The sequence below is a fragment of the Dipodomys merriami genome, unplaced genomic scaffold (assembly GCF_024711535.1).
Source record: "Dipodomys merriami isolate MVZ:Mamm:240054 unplaced genomic scaffold, mDipMer1.0.p SCAF_19, whole genome shotgun sequence".
Classification (NCBI taxonomy): domain Eukaryota; kingdom Metazoa; phylum Chordata; class Mammalia; order Rodentia; family Heteromyidae; genus Dipodomys; species Dipodomys merriami.
The window spans coordinates 15,055,398-15,075,881 of NW_027203270.1; the positions used below are offsets into that span (position 1 = coordinate 15,055,398).

The 20,484-nt window shown below is 41.5% G+C and overlaps 1 protein-coding gene across 1 annotated transcript in view; it reads left to right on the forward strand.

Moving 5' to 3' along the window:
• Positions 1-20,484, forward strand: part of Vps53 (VPS53 subunit of GARP complex) — a 134,546-nt gene that overhangs the window by 76,621 nt on the left and 37,441 nt on the right. Inside the window, exons 12-15 of the mRNA XM_070027427.1 lie at positions 1,420-1,521; positions 10,285-10,379; positions 15,518-15,760; positions 17,526-17,673. Coding sequence (XP_069883528.1) covers positions 1,420-1,521; positions 10,285-10,379; positions 15,518-15,760; positions 17,526-17,673 — 588 coding nt within the window. The remainder of the gene's footprint in view (positions 1-1,419; positions 1,522-10,284; positions 10,380-15,517; positions 15,761-17,525; positions 17,674-20,484) is intronic.

Here is a 20,484-nt window from a genome sequence, read left to right on the forward strand (position 1 = left end):
AAAATTCTTATTAGAGGTGAGGTACAGTAGCTCATGCCTGTGATCTCAGCTATTAAAAAAGCAGAGCTCTGTAAAATTGTAGCTCTTAGTAGATAAGTGCAAGGTACTGAATTTGAACTCCATCCCTGAGGCTGAACATCCTAGTGTTCTGGACAAGAATTAAATAGTTTAAAGGAATTTTAATAGAGTTACCTTAGAAGGCCAAACCAGACCCATTGCATCTTTTTTTTGTGTGTGTGTTCAAATTCTGCTTTTTTTGTTTGTTTGTTTGGAATACCTTCTAATGGTATCCTGGCACTTGGCAGTCATTCATCCTATAGACTATCTGCTGTCTCTCCTAGCTTACAGGTGGGTTGGTCCAGCTTGCTCCACTGATACTTGCTAAAATATTACGAGCACATTCATACACTTCCAAACTCCATCACCACTTAGCTTCTTGTCTCTAGGCAGCCATTCCTTGCTGGTCACCTCATCCCAGCAGCAACCAAACTTCTATCCTGTTTGTCATCTGACTTCTCTCCTGAAATTCCTAACACCCACATATAAACAGCATCTCTAGGTGAAAAATTTATAAACTGGTTTATATTGAATTAACCTCATCAGTGACCTTTGTGTGGATCATGTGTTTTGTCTAGAGTTTCACGCAGTTTATTACATTTGATCCTTCTTGTAGTCCTGTGACTCTTCCAGCCTCATCCAGTAGATGAAGCTGGGTGGTTTGGCCAGCACAGCAGTGTTGGAGCCAAAACCCATGTCTCCTGCCCCCAGCTTTCCCACTAGTCTGTGGTCCTACTCTGATATATTTTGAACTAGTGATCACATTCAGAGATGGAAGGCATTTTGCTGAAGAAGGTTTCTGTTATGGTCATTGTAATGGAACTTACTTGGGAAGAGACTTCTGTCTGTAATCCAGAACACATGACATTAGCTTTGTAATTTCAGTTCAACCCCTTGCATCGTTGGGATTCATTCTTATTTATTGAATATTGGTTATATGCTAGACACCAAAGATAAGGGAGGGGAATAAGGCTGACATGATATCTACCATCATGGAATCTTAGGAGAGAAGACAAATGGACAGTTGTAATAAATACCTAGGTAAGGTAGGGCAGATCACATGGAGAGATTTCTAACATATACCTGACAGATGAGGAAGGCTTCCCAAAAGTTGAGCACTGACAGCTAAGCAACAGTTTTAGCCAGAATCCAATTGAAGAAGGTTGGACAATAAAGGTTCTAGAGGATGAGAAATCAATGTGAAGGACTGGGGATGAGAATGCGGTTCATATTCCCTCTGTTCTTGGTTTAAGAGTCACTCCAGAGTTCATGGCTGAGCTGTTGGGGAGACTTTGAAAAAGGAGAGTACCAGGAAGGCTATCAAATATGCTCAGAAGGTATTGTTTTATGTTTCCTTAATAGAAAAAACTGGAGTCCCCACCACCGTCTACCAATCCCTTCCTGGAAGATGAGGCCACACCAGAGATGGAAGAGCTGGCGATGGACAAAGGAGAGTTAGACCAAGTAAGTCCATCCGATCTCTGTGGCTGGCCACCTGTGACTTCCCTGTTGTTTCTTTGTGCAAATGGTTTGGCTCGCTTTAGATGCTGTCTTGTGACTGTGGACCGCATCCAGAGATTACAGCGGTGGTGGGCTTTAGAGAGGACCTTTATGTGAAAGTACAAACAACAGAGGAAGAATAGTTCTGCTCCCGAACAGCCTTCCCACCCCAGCATTTAGCACAGGCTTCATCCATCCATGTGGCAGGGCTAGCAGAATCCTGCTGTGCCTCATTCATCCTGTCCTGGGCTCAGCAGCATAACTTTCCACTGCATTCCCCTCTGGTACCATGATGACATATGAAAGGCTGAAAAATCCCAGGAAAGTCTCATGGAAGTGTCCCAGGAAGTGTCATGGGATGAGAGATACTTCATGCAATGTATGCTGATCCCATTAGGTATGGAAACCCTTGTCCAGAGGTGACCAATAGCATCTTTGGGGAGTTACTTTTCAGGGCATATTAGCATTTTTAATTTCCTTCAGATTTTTCCATCTAACACTAGATTTCCTCTCCCTCCTACAGAACAGTGTTTTGTTTCACTGCCATTTTATGACAAGACATGTTAGAGCAACAAATTGACCTACTTCCTTTCTGGATTAATGATCCTTTTTTATTTTATACTTCACTACTAGGAAATTATGGTGGTGTTTGCTCCAGACACCCCCAAGAGGGAGGTGACTAGGAAGACCAGTTTTAGGAAACCTGTAAGCAGACTTCATAGCTAACTTTGAGTCCCTGGCATGGTGAGGGCAGAAGGCTACAGGAGCCAAGAAACCAGAATTCCCATAACAGTTCATTCAGTGTCTTGGTCCATTGATTAAATAATTGTGATGACATGGATACCTTACATTTTTATCATGCTTTATAAAAATCTTCTACAAGTTTGACTTTATATTGGCCTTTGCAGCTCCTAGCCTCCTGGTTTATAGTGATGGGATTGCAGATCTGAGAGGCTGAAAGACTTGCCCAGGGTTTCATAGTTTGCAAGTGGAACAACTAAGATGGAATGCCAGCTCTAAAGTCAGAAGCTAGAATTCCTTTAATACTTTCATGACATTAAAAAGTAGTAGCAAAAGCCAGGCACTAGTGGCTTATGCCTGTAATCCTAGCTGCGGAGGAGGCTGAGATCTAAGGATCATGGTTTGAAGCCAACCAGAGCAAAAAAGACGGTGAGACTCTTATCTCCAATAAACTACTCAAAAAAAGCGGGAAGTGGTTCTGTGGCTCAAGTTGTAGAGCTTTAGCCTTGAGCACAAAGAGGCTCAGGAACAGCGCTGAGGCCTGGAGTTCAAACCGCAGGACAGGGGGGAAGGGGGGGGGGGGAGAGACGGGCAGATAATAAGCAAGCCAGGCATTAATGGCTTATGCCTGTAATCCTAGCAACTTGGGAGACTGAGATCTGAGGATTGCAATGCAAAGTCAGCCTGGGCATGAAAGTCTGTGAGATTCTTAATCACCACTTAGCCACCAAAAAGCTCGGAAGTAGAGCCATGGCTCAAATGGTAGGATGCAAAAAGCTCAGGGTCAGTGCCCTAGAACAGCACCCCCCCCCCAAAAAAAAAAGTGGAAGCAAGCTGGTCTCTGGTGGGTCACACCTAGCTACTCAGGAATCAGAATCTGTGGATTGAGGTTCAAAGCTATCCTGGATAGACAAATCCTTCAAACTTATTTCCAGTTAAACAGCAAAAAGTCAGAGGTGAAGGTTTGCCTCATGTGGTAGAGTGAAAAAGCCAAGCTAGAGTACTAGGTACTGAATTCAAGCCTCAGTATAGACAAAAAGAAAGAAAAAGTGGAAGCTAGGGACCAGAGATATAGGTCAGGGGCAGAACAATTGTCTAGCAGGCATAAGACCCTCAGTGTGATTTCTAGTGCTATAAGAAAAGTAGAAGCCGGGCTGGGAAGGTGGCTCAATGGTAGAGCGCTTGCCTTGCATGCTTGAGGCCCTGGGTTCAATTCCTCAGCACCACATAAGCAGAAAATAAAAAAACTAGAAGTGGTGCTATGGCTCAAGTGGTAGAGTGCTAGCCTTGAACTGAAGAGCTGAGGGACAGCGCCCAGGCCCAGAGTTCAGGCCCCAAACCGGACCCCCCCAAAAAGAAAGAAAAGTAGAAGCCAAATTATGCATAGTGTCATATGCCTGTAGTCTCTGCATTCAGGAGGCTGAAGCAAGAGAATTGCAACTTTGAGAGCAACCTGACTTTGAAAGTAAATAAATGAATCAATGAACAAACAAAAGTGGAAGCTATAGAAGTAAAGCTTATGAACCAAAATGAATGAATGAAGCCGAGGGATTATCTTAAGGCTATATCCCAGTGATGTGTGGGAATAAATGGAGGTGACTAAAAGCCATCTCATAATAGGCTAGCACGAGAGGATAAAAGACCTCTACAGAAGTATAGTTCTCACATCATATGAGTAAGGGCTCAGGTTGGAGGGGAGGGCTGTCATTGTTATGCTGTATCCTGTATCTTTGCTGGGCCACCTACCCTGGGGACTTGTGTTATGCAGGAGCACCCAGTGGGGTACTCCTATCTCCCTATAGCCAATGGCTGCCATTGCCGGGTCAGATTTGAACACTTAAGTGCTTCTTGTGCTGCAATGAAAAGCCATCCCTGTAGCTGGTCATATCTGGATGTCATGACAATTATGATAGAGCCTCTTGTTACCTATTAAATCAGTTTTGCCAAGAATCAGTTTCTCCAGAAATGTCCTACCCATTGTGAAAGGTTAAAGTGATTATTGTAAATGGAAGGCTATTCTAAAGAAACAGAGCACTGACATCAGACAACACATAGAACTGCAGGCTCCTGTGGTGGAGAAAATGCTTTCTCCTGGTTTGCCCTTAACCAACCGTGTAAGCTTAGATAGGTCATATCCTTTCTTTAGACCTTCCTGATTTTTCATCTTTAGAGAAGGTTAGTGGTTTTCAAATTGTATTCCCAATGGCTCTTTAGATATCACAATGAAGAGTTAGGAGAGGGGCTGAGAATGTGGCTTAGTGGCAGAGTGCTTGCCTTGCATGCATGAAGCCCTGGGTTTGATTCCTCAGTACCACATAAACAGAAAAAGCTGGAAATGGTGCTGTGGCTCAAGTGGTAGAGTGCTAGCCATGAGCAAAAGAGGCTCAGGATCAGTGCCTAGGCCCTGAGTTCAAGCCCAGGACTGGCAAAAAAAAGGAAAAAGAAAAGAAAAGGAGAGAGTAGTGGTTTAGATTCTTGTAGTCAGAGCAGTTCTATTGCGAGTCCCTTTGTATTGTGCACTTCCAGGCAAAATCTCTTGACTCTGAGGTTTTATTTCTTTTTTGTTTTTGTTTTTGTTTTTGTTTTTTGTCGGTCATGGGGGCTGAACTCTGGGCCTAGGCAGTGTTCCTTAGCTCCTCAGCTCAAGGCTAGCACCCTACCATTTGAGCCACAGCTCCACTTCCAGCTTTATTTCTGCTTATATGGTGCTGAGGTATTGAACCCGGGTCCTCATGCATGCAAGGCAAGCACTCTACCACTGAGCCAACTTCCCAGACCCCTATTTCTTTTATTTATTTATTTATTTATTTATTTATTTATTTATTTATCGCTTGTGGGGCTTGAACTCTGGGCTTGGGCGCTGTCCCTGCGCTCTTCAGCTCAAGGCGAGCACTCTACCGCTTGAGCCACAGCACCACTTCCAGTTTTCTAGTGGTTTATTGGAGATAAGAGTCTCACGGACTTTTCTGCCCATGCTGGCTTTGAACTGATATCCTCAGATCTCAGCCTCCTGAGTAGCTAGGATTACAGGCGTGAGCCACCAGCCCCCAGCTTTATTTCTTTTAAAAAGAAAAAATATATATAGCTGGCACTAGTTGTTGATGCCTATAATCCTTGCTACTGAGGAGGCTGAGATCCAAGGATAAAAATTTGGGGCCAGCCTGAGCAGAAAAGTCCAGAAAACTCGTAGCTCCAATTAAACACAAACAGAAGTAGAAGCATGAGTCAGTTGGTAGAACACCACCAGCCTTGAATGAAAAAAGAGTGTGAGGCCCAGAATTCAGGCTCCAGTACCAACACACACACACATACACACACACACACACACACACACACACACACACACACACACACACACACACACACACACACACACACACACACACACACACACACACACACACACACACACACACACACACACACACACACACACACACACACACACACACACACACACTCCAGTACCAGCACACACACACACCACAATAACAACATAATAAAACCTTAAACTGAAGTGAAAAAAATCCTAATTAGTTATCAAATACACACCAGTGACTAATGCCTCCCCACACGTGGTCCCCAACACCCCCTCCCCACTGCCTTGTCAGCACTTGTCTCTCTGGCTCAATGAGATGAGTTCCAGGAACTCCCTTTTATCAGCATCCTGTTGGCTTCTGGAGTTGGGGGCATAGGAAGAAAGGACCCTTGTAGTGTAATAGGAGGGAATACACAGGATATAGTAGGGACCAGCCAGGGGTCCCTGCTTTACTCACATCATTGCTCAACTGCAGTCAGTAGGCCTTAATGTCAGGTTCAGCTTCTACTGTAGTTTATGCCTGGCTGCAGGGAAGGGAGAGTTGCTTGAAAAGCAGCATTCAGTTTCTAAGATGGCTTGAACAATTAGCTGCCAAGGTATGTCAAGTGATTAAAAAAATGATACCTGAGAGGCGACCAAGGGTACTGAAAGGGAGAAGAAATCAGGAATTTCTGGTTTTAAAATGTACCCTTTTGGTGATCCGGGCAGTTAGATTTAATCTGTTTACATTGGATAGTAATAAAAGGAAATGGGCCCAGCTGCAGACCTCCTTACTGTGACAACAGTAACCTTTTATTATTCCATCAAGCTCCAGGAGGAAATAGCTTAAACATCTGCAGCTTTTGGACAGAATTCACACACTCAGAAATCCAGCCTGAATGCTACTGCTAAATGACTTAGTGTGTTCTTTAAGCTGAGCATCAACCCTTGGGGAAGCTGTATAGTGCAAAGGGAGACACCGAACTGTGCTGAAATTCCAGCACCTACTAGCTAAACATGAGCACATCCATAAAGCAGCTACAGGCAGGAGGCAGCCTGGGGAAGGAGTAAGAAAAAAGTAAACCTTAGGCAGGCTGTCTTATTAGCCCACCACACCCCCATCTTACTTTAACTCGTGCTGAAAAGTGCTGCAAGAGCACCAAGCAGCCTCTTGACACTTTTGGGCAGAGGTGGGATGAAACAGGTGAAAAATTAGGCTGGGGCACCAGCTCTGTCTACTATGAAGATCTCTGAAAGCTGATGCAGTGCTGAAAGTCTCATCAAGCACAGGACCCATGAGATCCGATCTGGATGAGTTTGTTATCATTACATGAATCATTCTCTTTGTCACATAGTCTGTATCTTATATTTACCAATCAAGTCTTTCAAACGTATTTGGATTTTTTATCATGTATTATTTGTAGTGTAGTATATATATAAAGTAAAATATAAGCAAAATAAATAGATTTTAAATATGCCTAAAATTTCCTAGCATGCGGAGTCCAGGCCTTTGGAATCACTTGTTAAAAAACTGTTTGGGGGGCTGGGAAGATGGCTCAGTGGTAGAGCGCTTGCCTTGCATGCTCAAGGCCCTGGGTTCGATTCCTCAGCACCACATAAGCAAAAAGAAAAAAAGCCAGAAGTGGTGCTGTGGCTCAAGTGGTAGAACGCTAGCCTTGAGCTGAAGAGCTGAGGGACAGCGCCCAGGCCCAGAGTTCAGGCCCCACGACCGGACCCAAAAAAAAAACAAACTGTTTTGGCTGGGCACCAATGGCTTGCATCTATAATCCTACCTATTCAGGAGGCTGGGATCTGAGAAGTTCAAAGCCAGGCTGGGCAGGGAAGTCTGTGAGACTCTTTATCTCCAATTAACCACTAATTAACCACCAAATTGCTGAAAGTAGAGCTGTGGTTTTAGTGGTAAAGTGTAAGCCTTGAGCCAAAAGGCTCAGGAACAGTACCTAGGGCTGGCACACACAAAAATATCTGTTTTGCCAAGCATAGTGCGAAACACATGTAGTCTTAACTACTCTGGAGTCTGAGGCAGGAGAATCCCTTGAGCTCAGATGTTCAAGACAGTAGTAGCCCAGACACCCATGGTTCATTCCTGTAATCCCAGCTCCCCAGGAGGCTGATATCTGGCAATCTCAGTTCAAAGCCAGCCCAAGCAGATAAATCCAAGAAACTCTTATCTCCAATTACTTAGTAGAAAGCCAGAAATGGAGGTGTGGCTCAAGTGGTAGAGCACCAGCTTTGAGTGAAAAAAGCAAGAGCAAGAGGTCTTGAGTTTAAGCACCATTATGTGCATTGGAAAGAAAGAAAGAGAGAGGGAACAGGAGGATGAGGGAAGAAAAGAGGGAGAGGGAGAAAGAAGACAGACCCTGATTCAAAAGCAAATGTGTGTGAGTGTGTGTGTGTGTGTTTGTGTGTGTGTGTATGTATGTGTGAGTATTGAGCTAATTATAGCCTCATTAACTATGAACCTCTTTATCCTCCCCAGTGATGACAGCTGACAAAACCACAGGAAACAGATTCAAACCCCTTTGTACTTAGGCCTGGAATGGTGTTCCCACACAGTTATTTTCTGGGCCATAGACTCTGGATGGCATGCATGTGTGTGTATGTGTATATATGTGCATGCTCATGTGCATGTGTTACAGGAGGTAGAACCCAGGGCCACCATTGGAGCAATACTTCCAGCCTTTTTTTTTTTTTTTTTTAATTTAGCTTGTTGAAAGAATCTCATTTAGCTTTGCCTGGGTTAGCCTCAAACTCATGATGCTCTTGCCTTGATTTCTCTAATAGCTAGGAGGCATGCACCACTATGCCTAGCTTGATAAGGCTTTTTTTTTTTTTTTTCTTGCCAGTCCTAAGGCTTGAACTCAGGGCCTGGGCACTGTCCCTGAGCTTTTTGCCAAAGGATAGCACTCTTTTACTTGAGTCACAGCGCCACTTCTGGCCTGTTCTGTTTATGTACATGCTAAGCAAGCACTCTACCACTAAGCCACATTCCCAGCCTGTGAAGGCCTTTTTAAAGAATGCCCCACTATTGTCTGTGATTTTTTTCCTCCAGGCCATTGGCAGCATTTCCCAAGTTTCTTTGTTGTTATTCTTACCTTTAAAAAATAAATTCACACTTAAAAAAGAAATGGTAAGATTATTACAAGGAATCCCAAATACCTTTCACCTAGAGCCAGCAACTGTTAACATTTTGCTACATTTACTTTACTATTTCCTCCTGGTTCTTCCTACTGCCTGTCACTTCAGAACAAGTTGGAAGTATGTATTTCCTAAGAAAGATATTCACTTACAATCCCACAGAGGAAAATCAATGGTTTTGCTGTTGTATTGGCAGCGCTAGGGTTTGAACTCAAGGCATCCTATTTGTTCATCTGGTGCTCTACTGCTGTGCCATGCTTCTGGCCCCCACACAGGAAAATCAGATCAGACAATGTAACTCAGTACAGTTCTGTTCTCTAATTTATATACTTTTTTTCCTATTTCACAATGTAGTTATTTCAAAGTGATAAATGAAAACATTGTCAATATTTGAGAGAGTGCACACAAAATCATAAGTAAAGACAATTATAAATGTACATGTTAATTTTAAATCAGAGAACATGTTATATTATGTAAACTTTCACAAATCAGAAATTATTCAGCAGAGTAATTTCCTTCAAAGGAAAAAAAGAATTTTAAATGAAAGGAATAATAAGCCAGGAGTGATAATGAACACCTGTAATCCCAGCTCTCTGGAGGCCTGGAGAGGTAGGAGGATGGCGAATTTGAGGTTAGCCTGAGCTACATAGTAAGTTTGAAACCAGCCTTGAGGATATGGCAAGACCCTATCTCAAACACATGTCCATGCACACGTGTTGTGCGCATGCGCATATACACACACAAGAACTAATTAAAGTGTAATTATACTTATATTTTAATTATTAGAAAGATATCTAAATATAGTAGCTGTACATGAAGGGTTATTGTGAGGGATACACAGCATCAAAATGCTTGAAACACAGTAGCAACAGTAATGTAGGCTACCAGAATAAGGTCGTGTGAAAGCATGTTTCAAATTCTAAAGCACTGTAGTATTTATTTATTTATTTATTTATTTATTTATTTATTTATTTATTTATTTATGTCAGTCATGAGCTTGAAATCTGGGCCTGGGTACTGTCCCTTCAGTTGAATGTGAGTGCTCTACCACTTGAGCTAGAGCACCACCTCTGGTTTTCTGGTGGTTTATTAGAGATAAGAGTCTCACAGACTTTCCTGCCCAGGCTGGCTTTGAACTGTGATCCTCAGATCTCAGCCTCCTGAGTAGCTAGGATACAGGTGTGAGCCACTGGCACCCAGCTCACTGTACAGATTTTTAAAACATCAGTCAGATACTGACTAACTTCAAAATACAAAATGTACATATTATCAAAGTAGCAGAAGATCTTTGATCATACACAGAAAGTAAATGATGCTAACGAAGCTGGCATCTTATTCACAGGCTCAGGTGAATCATTGTGCAGGACCGGGGCCCACTCTTGTTACAGCGTGCTCTCTTATCTGTGAGCTGAGAATGAATTGGAATGATGTTTTCTTTGAAATTGCTTGGAAATTTGCAAAGATTGCTCAAATACAGTATTTCTTTTTTACCCACCCCCCACTCCCTTCTTTCTCTTTTTCATTTACAGCCTAAGAAGCCTAAAGCCCCAGATAATCCATTTCATGGCATTGTTTCCAAATGTTTTGAGCCTCATCTCTATGTCTACATTGAGTCCCAGGACAAGTAAGTGACAGACTTTTCTGTTGTCTGCCCTTCTGGTCATGATAGGTTCTTACAAGGGAGATGGCTCCTTTTAGAAGCTGAAGGAGAGATGAGGAACTCAGCATATTTCTTGTAAGCTCATTAATGACATTTTTGTATCTTTTAAATGTTACTGTTTATTTTATCTGTAACTCTCGGAGTTATTGAAAATACAATGGAAAGAGGGAGGATCTGGGGGCCAGGTAAAACTCAATTTAAATCAGCTTCATGCTTATGACTTAATTCCTAGTCTACTTTGTCCTCTTCTGCAGTGAAGTTAATAATGACCTCGTCATAGGCTTTATGGTGGGGTGGAAGAGATGACATAGTGGCCGTGGCATTCTCTGGTGCTCAGGAACTGGGTCTAACCCTTCCTCCCTGTGATCTTGTGCAGGATTCCTGTGTGGGTGGCTTCATCAGTATTAAAGGCTACCTGCAACCTCCTGGCCTCAAGCCTCCACCTGCCCAGGGAACATTTTGGCAGCACCCTGCAGGAGACTTGTAGAGCCAGTACTTAGGAAGAAAGCAAGAAATGGGGGTCCCTGTAGCCACCTCCAGTGCAAGTTGGGTTAAGCTGTCCTTACATGCTTTCAGTGGATTTCTCCATGTTTGTTTTTCAAGGAAGATATGAGTTTATCTCCTACGCAGGAATATGTAGTGATTTCTTCTAACTGACTCTTGCAGAAGAGATTTTCTACATTAGCCCTGTCTTTACTTCATCCTGTGATATTCATAGTCAGAGAAGTTAATGCTGACTCCATTTCTTCCTATTCTCTTAAGTTCTCTATCATAACTATTCTGTTAAAACAAAGTCCTGCCGGGCACCAGTAGCTCATGCTTGTAATCCTAGCTACACAGGAAGCTGAGATCTAAGGATCACTGTTCAAAATCAGCTCAGGCAAGAAAGTCTATGAGACTCTTCTCTCCAATTAACCACCAGAAAACCAGAAGTGGTGCTGTAGCTCAAGTAGTAGAGCGCTCACCTTGAGCTGAAGAGCTCAGGGACAATGCCTTAGCCCAGAATTCAAGCCCCACGTCCAACAAAAAACAAAAAACAAAACAACAGCAACAAGAAAAACACAGCCCATCTCACCCCATTACTGCTATTAAGAAGCCTAGAGTCTTTCTATAACTAGTACACTTGTATTTTATTTTGAATTGATCTCAGTTTACAAAGAAGTGACAAGAATTGTTCATGGAGTGACAAGAATTGTTCATAAGAGCTTCTGTCTTTCACTCAGACTTTTCAGTTAACACTCATCTTTTTCTCTTTCTCTTTTTCTCTTTTCTCTCTCTCACACACTCATATGTACACTCATATGGAAATTTTTTCTGAACTATTCAATTATCATATATCATGTTGCAGATAAGATGACCCATATTAATATGCATTTCTATAGGCAAGGACACAATCTATATAACTACAGTACAGTAATCAGGAAACTCACACTAACATGTATGTGTATCATATATATTATATATATATATATATATATATACACACACACATATATATATGAAATATATATATATATATAATATATATATGTCAGTCACCATTTAATCCATAGACCCCATTTCATCTCAACAGTTGTCCCAATCATGTTTTGTAAGTTATTCAAGATCTATCCTAGGACCACAGATTTGTCTCTTTGATATCCTTCACTCCAATGAACTAACAGTATCTTAATCTTTCATGACCTTGAAATTTGGGGAGTCAGTACTGTTATTTAAATTCAGGGCTTTGTGCTTGAAATAATGTATGTGTAATTACATACATGTGCATATGTATGTGTTAAAGCCCTTGAGCTTATTCTGAGACTTCTAACGCCACAGGGGTTATTTCAGCCTCCCCTTCCCACAAGGATATAATGTATGTAACTATAGTACAATCATCAAGATCAGGAATTTATATTGATATGAATAATTTAATCCATATACCACACTCTACCTTACCATTGTCCCAACCATGTTTTTAAATGCAGATCCAAGACCCATCCCATGCAGTTGGTAAAGCCATCCATGACGGCAAGGACCTTGGCTCCCAACATCCTCAGTATGCTTACTGGCTCTGTTTGCCTTTATGTAACCCATCTCCAGACATGCTCAAACCAAATCTTGGTGCTCCAACCTCACTGCCCATCCTAGAACCACCTCCTAGTCCGAGCACAAAGGATGCATAAGGGGTGCATATGTTGGAGGAGGTTTTAGTGAGCAAGTTCTCTAGTATGGGATTTCAAGCTGCTTGCCTGCTTCCCTGGCCATCTCTTCAACAACCATCTTCTCCCAGTGTCACTGCTGTGTGACATTTCAATTTGAATATCATTTCTCTGAATACTGTCTATAAACATCTATCAGAAAAGTTTTTTTTTTCTTCTAGCTTGTCTCAGTCTGAAATCAGATGACTTTATTTCTCCTCTGGTTTTATGGGGTGTGTGTGTGTGTGTTGTTGTTGTTGTTGTTGTTTGCCTGTTTTGGGGCTTGAACTCAGGGACTGCCATGAGCTTCTTTTGCTCAAGGCTAGCACTCTACCACTTCAGCCAGAGCATCACTTCCAGCCTTTTCTGTTTATGTGGTACTGAAGAATTGGACCCAGGGTTTCATGCATGCTAGGCAAGCACTCTTAACACTAAGCCACATTCCCAGCCCGCTCCTCCTGTTTTAATCTGTCCCTGTATGGATGTTGCTCTGCAATGGTCTTTATTCTGAGGGCATTTAACATATCAGTGGAACTCCCAGAAAAGAGTGTCATATGATAACCTCAAAGACTTGCATAGTTCTTGGGCACAAAGCCCAAGCTTCAAGGGTGAGGATAGAAGAAACAACATACCAATGCTATGTTTCTCTAAGCTAGGGAGAAAGTAACAACAGTAGTATCATGTATCGGTACTTATGGTATAATAGACACAATTGGAGTCAGGCAAACCCAAGTTCAAATTCCAACTCCATTTTATTGAGGATTAGTGAAAAAGAGCTGGTGTTGATTAGTATCAACCCCCCATGGGCCCAGAGTAGGAGAAGCTTGTCACAGTTCTTGAATTTTTGGCGTCCTTATACTACATAATAAATTATTTTAAAAAAATAAAGTAGCAGATAGAAGTTCCAGTTTAGAGAGGATAGGATTGAATTGGAGTTGTTCAGATGAGGTCTGAGGAGTTGAGGAAGAGGGAGAACACTTTGGCTAAGAAGCAGTTAGGTGGGAAGAAGCAGAGTAGAGGCCACAGAGAGGTGACTGGCAGAAAGATCTATTGGAAGAGAAGTGGAAGGATAGATGGAAAAGTAGCATAAGAGGTTGTGAGGAATCAGGGTGCTGACTATGGATCTTTCCAAGGTCAACTAATGAGGTCCTTCTCAGCTTGCTGACTCTCCCACAGACAAAGACCTACCCTCTCAGCCCTAAGCTCTTTGAGGGCAGAGTGGCCACATCTGGATATAGTAAACTCTGAATAACAAAAGCACTTGAGTAAAATGTCAGTTTTTTCCTATTCCTGCTAATTGGTGCTGTGTGTGGTTCTTGTCTTTTTCTCCCGATTATATAAATATATTTTAAAAACACAGCTGGATCCCTGTAGCATTAGCCAGCAGCCTAAAAAGATACCACATGTCAAGAGTGAGACCTCCTATTGTCCACACAGCACAACTGTGCAGAGGAAATGGTTATGGCCTTGCTGGATTTGTGCTTATAGCAACTCAGGGTAACCCAGGCAAACTCAAGGATGTTTGACTGGGAAATGAGAGAGATCACAACCTCCATCACCGTAACAGGGCATCTTAGAGCTGCTCCTAGCTACTCTCTTCTCCCAATATTTCATTACATCTCTGATTCTGGAAGATCTAAGAAAAACTGAGAAGTGCATTAAAGAAGAAAGCATTAGGTTTTCTTTTCTCTCTCTCTCTCTCTTTTCTTTCTTTCTCTCTTCCTTTCTCTCTTCCTTTCTTTGCTTTCTTTGCTTGCTTCCTTCCTTTCTTCCTTCCTTCCTTTCTTTCTTTTTTTCTTTCCTTCCTTCTTTCTTTCCTTCTTCCTTCCTTCCTTTCTTTCTTCCTTCCTTTCTTTCTTCCTTCCTTCCTTTCTTTCTTCCTTCCTTCCTTTCTTTCTTTCTTTCTTTCTTTCTTTCTTTCTTTCTTTCTTTCTTTCTTTCTTTCTTTCTTTCTCTCTCTCTCTCTTTCTTTCTTTCTTTTTTTTAACAGCATTCACCCTTGGGATTCATTTAGGTCCATGTGTCCAAATCTTGGCTGACACTATAACCTTATTTATAAAGCAGAGTAGTTAAAAGCATATAGCTTGGAGCCAAGCTGCTTGGTTTTGAATCTTGGTTCCTCCACTTCTTGCCATATAACCTTGGACAAGGTACTTAACTCTTGTGGACTTAACTTGAAAAGGAATGCAGCAGTAGTGCCTACTTCATAAGTTATTGCAAAGAACAAATAAAGCTCAATGAAATAATGGTTATAAAGTACCACCCTGATATGTACAAGTATATTACAAGTCTTTGGAAATTAATCGCTATCATTATTATTTAAGGATTTCATTTGTAGAAAGGGGAAATGGTACTAAATATAGTAACACCAGTGTACTTACTTAAATGGATTTTAAACACAGCTCTGCCACTTAAGTTTTGTGACAGACTTCTTAAGTCTTAATTTCTCATCTTCTAGAGGGGCCAACAATATCCAATCATCAGGCCAAATGTGATCATGAGGTACCCTGAAAAGTATGAAGCTATGAAGCTACCATTATTATAGGGGTTGGGATGGTGGTGGTGGTGGTGATTATTCATGTTGTTGATAAAAATGGACCCGAACCAGGTACTGGTGGCTCACATCTATAATCCTAGCTACTCAGGAGGCTGAAGGACAGCACTCAGATCCTATGTTCAAGCCCCATGACCAGCACCAAAAAAAAGACCCAATTTTAGAAAGCTTCAGAGCTGGAGGTTTGGCTCAATGCAGTAGTGTGCCTGCCTATCAAACACAAAGCCTTGAGTTCAGTCCTCAGTAACCACAAGAAGCATCATCAGGAATAATTATTTGTGGGAACAGCTTATATACATTGCAAACAAAACACATTTGCTATATCTTTCTCAAAGCAAAATAACATCTTAGGTTTTTCTTCCTCCTAGGAACCTTGGAGAGCTGATAGATAGGTTTGTGGCTGATTTCAAAGCCCAGGGACCCCCCAAGCCCAATACAGATGAAGGGGGTGCTGTACTCCCCAGCTGTGCTGACCTCTTTGTCTACTACAAGAAGTGCATGGTGCAGTGCTCACAGCTCAGTACAGGGGAACCGATGATAGCCCTGACCACCATCTTCCAGAAGTACCTTCGAGAGTATGCCTGGAAAATCCTCTCTGGCAACCTGCCCAAGTGAGTCCCATTCTTCACATTCTGAGTGATGAAGCAGGATTCTAAGTATTCCTAAATATGGGAATCTGCAAGGGAACCCACTCTGAAGTTGTTTACTGAATTGCTATGTGTCAAAGGAAAAAACAGTCTTGCTTGAGTTCCCTAGGGGCCAACACTATTTTCACCCTAACAACATTCCATAGCTGATTGAGACCTTTAGCAGAGATGCTCACTCTGGCTGCCAGTGTTGGTCACACCACAGTGGTGGACACTGGTGAGTCAGTCCTAATGTAGATACGTATGTATTTCATGAATGTGGATTCAACAATAATTACTTGGCAAGAAAAGTGAAATGATGGAAATAGCTATTAAATAGTCACATTCAACATAATTATGCCCTGGAGTGATAGGTAGGAGACATGCATCCAACTTTCCCTCTGTCTGATGGGTTCCAAAGTCTCTATAGTGGTATATTCCTCTTTTGATGCTCAAGAGTCTGATGGTGGTGAGGGGATTACACAGCATAGCTCCTAATTCCATTCATTCCCCTGTATTCTGAAACATTTAAGAATTGTTATATTGTGAATCACTTCAAATAAGTGGATCATTCAGCAAGGGTTTTAGAGATCTTTTAGTTACATAGAAATTTCTACTGTAATAGAATGTGACCTAGCATAATACTTCAGAATTTAATATTTACAAATCATCCCCATGATTAATTAACATTTGTTGAGCCAGTTTCTGTCATTGTCACTAAGATATTTTTGAGTATGAGAATTTTATTACTTGGATGAAAAAGAATAGACTCGTGGGCTCTACAGATTTGAGGAGTCAGGTATAGTTACTAATGAGACTTCTTTGAAATAAGAGTTATTTTGAGATTTTTAAAGTAATTTCATCTCTGTTGATCAAGATACTATTAACTCATTATAGCTTAGAAAACACAGAGAAGCATAAGAAAATAAAGACCTATGGTCTCACCATCTAAAGAGAACCCATTTCACTCTTTGTCAGACATTTTTTTCCATGTTTCATCCATGTGTATATGCCGTGGGATGTGCATGTGTTGTGTGTCTAACAGAGTTGAGACTGTACGGCAGCTAGTCTTATGCCCTACTGGAAGTGTTTTCTCATGAGTGTTAGTATCACAGCTGGAACAAGTGACACTCAGCTGGGGTTTTGTTAATACTAACTCCGCTTCCAGGGACTGGGCAAGGTAAAAGGAAGTGGAAGAATCTGAAGCATCTATATACCAGTGATTAGTGGTTGCTACTTTAGAAGCCACCCAGGAATGGAGGCTGCACAAGGGGTTTCATGAACTCCTTTTCTGTCTCTTGAAGCATTCAGAACTGTGGCAGGAACTGTGTCTTAACATTCCTTTCTGTACTCCTCCACAAGTACAACATGTACATTCCATTGCAGAATTTTCTTATAACTGAGACAAACAGTTGGGGAAGCTAAATGAGTTCTACATATCAGGAAATGCCAAGCTAAAGTGCAAGGCAGCCGAGCAGCCTCCTCTGCAAGTATCGGATGATTGTAGCTAGCAGGACTAATCAGTCCTGGCTCATTTTTGGAATTGTCTTTTCCTATTCCTGATGGTAAGAGAATCTAACAGATGACAGTCAAGGTAAGGTCAGGAGGAAAAGGACTCATTGTACGTGAATTTATTTGAACCACAGCCAGCCTTTCCTTCCCTTTTTTCTTTGTCTTAAAATAGGCAGTATCCAGTTCAGGAAGCAAATTAGAAGTTCTAACCTGACCAGTTCCTGTTCCTTTTCTTCAGAACCACCAGCAGCAGTGGAGGACTAACCATCAGCAGCCTCCTCAAGGAAAAGGAGGGCTCCGAAACAGCCAAGTTCACACTCGAGGAGCTCTGCCTCATCTGCAGCATCTTGAGCACAGCTGAATACTGTCTAGCCACCACCCAGCAGGTGAGCCAGGTGCCACACACCACCTCCTCTCCTGAACCATCCAGGCTGCAGAGCTGGAGGAGGATGATCCCAACAAGGCTGCATACTACTATGTGGGCAAACCAGTTGGCCTCCCAGAGAGGAAAATTCACTGTTCAGCCAGAAGACTGCCCAGGCAGCCATTTTACAGAGGGCTATTAAAAGGAAACTAGACAAGAAAGTATGACCAGTCTCCTCCCTATAGTTGTGTAAGCCACCTAACGGGCATGACCTCTTAAAAGTAGGTCAGTAGCACTGTTTCTCTTGTGAGAAAAGCAGTAATAAACTTAGTGGTACCAGGACCCAGCCTTTGGTGGTGATGAGTCACTCATTTAATCCATTCTCAGCAAAGCACAGTCCTTTGGGCTTTGATATGTCTCCTGAAATTTTATAGTATTTTCAGTATGTTGAAACAAATAACTATTGTTTGAGGTGTTGACGTTCAGGAACTGTGAAGCAGGAAGGGGTGGGTGATGCCTCCCTCAATAGGAGCCCCTAAGTGGCAGAAGTTCAGCAAACTGATTTAGCAAAAGGAAGAGCCAGAGTAACTTTCCATGCAGCCTTAAGGCATGGGATTAGGAGTTCTTTTTCTCATTTGCTCTGGGATCCACCTCAGGCTAAGAGAACGAGAGTGATTGGGGAGGGTTCTGCTGTTCCACCTCCTTGTATTTATTATTTACACATGTCTAGATCATAGAAAGACAGTCGTAAATGATACTTCAGACATTCCAGTTTCAAGCTCCTGTGGGCCAGGGCATGAATTCAGAATATTCCCACAAAGACTCCAACCATTTAGGGCCAGCCAGGCAGACAGAGGAAGCAGCATCACTGCTTGGGGCACTTTGGGTTACACAGGGAATGATCTGTAAAAGTTTGGTCTTGGAACTTGAGAGAGCAACCCATTTAGTGCCAGATAACCCCAGGGCAGGACATCAGTATCTGAGAGAACTTTCAAAACAGAGGTCCCCAAGTTCTTTGGTAAACACTTTTAAGCATTTAGTGTGTGTGCAGAAAGAAAAACATACACAACACATATAGTATTTTTAGATAAATAGCCATAGTCCACAAAAAGGAATAATTAAAAAATTACTCTTAATTGTATCACATTCAAATAGTCATCTAAGCAACTTAGGTTATTTTTTTCCAATTGTTTTTTATGAACATAGTTTTTTATGCTTGTCTTAATTCATTTTATATCCTTTTATTATCATTTGTGTCTTAATAGTAACATTTCTCCTGTTACTAAAATGTCTTTTATACTATCATCGTTTATGGCTATATAATCTTCCATTAAGAAATACTATTATTTTATAGTATTCCTGATAATTATTTATGCTGCTTCAAATATTTGCTATAAACAATTCTACAAAGAGCATCTTTCTGAACATAGTGTCTTAAATGTTTTACATTCTTTTATGTGCACACATAAGTTTGTGTGTGTGTGTGTGTGTGTGTGTGTGTGTCTGTGTGTGTGTCTGTGTGTCTGTGTGTCTGTGTCTGTGTCTGTGTCTGTCTGTCTGTCTGTCTGTCTGTCTGTCTGTCTGTCTGTCTGTCTGTCTGGGTCTGTGTCTGTCAGTTTTGAACTCCACCTGAACTCTGTGCTTGAACTCTGCACCTGGATGCTCTCCCTGAGCTTTTTCACTTGAGGCCAGTGCTCTACCACTTTGAGCCACAGTATCACTTCCGATTTTCTGGAGGTTAATTGGAGATAAGAATCTCACAGACTTTTCTTGCCCAGACTGGCTTCGAACCATAATCCTTAGATCTCAGTCTCCTGAGTAGCTAGAGTTACAACTCTGAGCCACCAGCTCCTGGCTATGTTATTCTCTTGAACAAATTCTTTGGCATTTTAAAAGTATTAGATCAAAAACCATTTTGATAATTCTTGATACATGTGGCAAATTTCTTTTTAATGTAGTGAACATTTTTTTTACTGATTATAAAAGTAAACTCCTTCTTGGCCACCTCTACTGAAATTTGTACACACCATTTTTCATTAAAACAAAATAGAAATTCCTGGAGAAAGAACTAATTCCAGATGTGCAGCAGAAAGTATAGAGATGAAATTAGGACAAGTAATATAAAAGCAAGAAAAATAACAAAAGACCATTAGTGTCATCTCCAAAGGACTCAGATGGGACTGAATATGCCATCAAAAATAAGTCTTAATTCATAGTACATTCAAATATGGCCTATTTGGAAAATGCTGGGTTTGCAATACAAGTACCTAAAGACAAGCTCATCCTGGACATAAGGTAGGCACTAATACAATGACAATGAGAGATATTTAAGGCCATAGATCTAAAGATGCAGTGAGGGCCATGAGAAGATAGAGGCATGACTGGAAGGTTACATCTAACTAGCCATGAGCACCACAGGTTGCCAGCAAGCACCAAAAACTAGAAGAGAGGCCTCCTTGAGAATGTCTAGAAGAAATCAGCCCTGCTCTCAGCTGATTTTAAGCTTCTGGTCTCCACAATAAATGCCTGTTGTCTTTAAGCTACTAAGTTAATGATAATTTGTCATAACAGCCATAGGAAACTAATGTGGGAGCCAGCCTTCAAGAGCTCTACTGTCAAGAGATAGAACACACCAACACCAGTTTACATCAGTTAGAATTTTAATAGCAAGGAATTGAAAACAACAAATGTGTTTAACTCAATTTGGTTATAATGATTGTATTAAGATTCATTTCTTGCATTTGAAGAGGTTAAGCACCATAGGTATGAATCAAAACTAGTGAATTAAGAGAAAGCTTTTACCTGCCTTTTCTATCTGATCCACCAAATCATT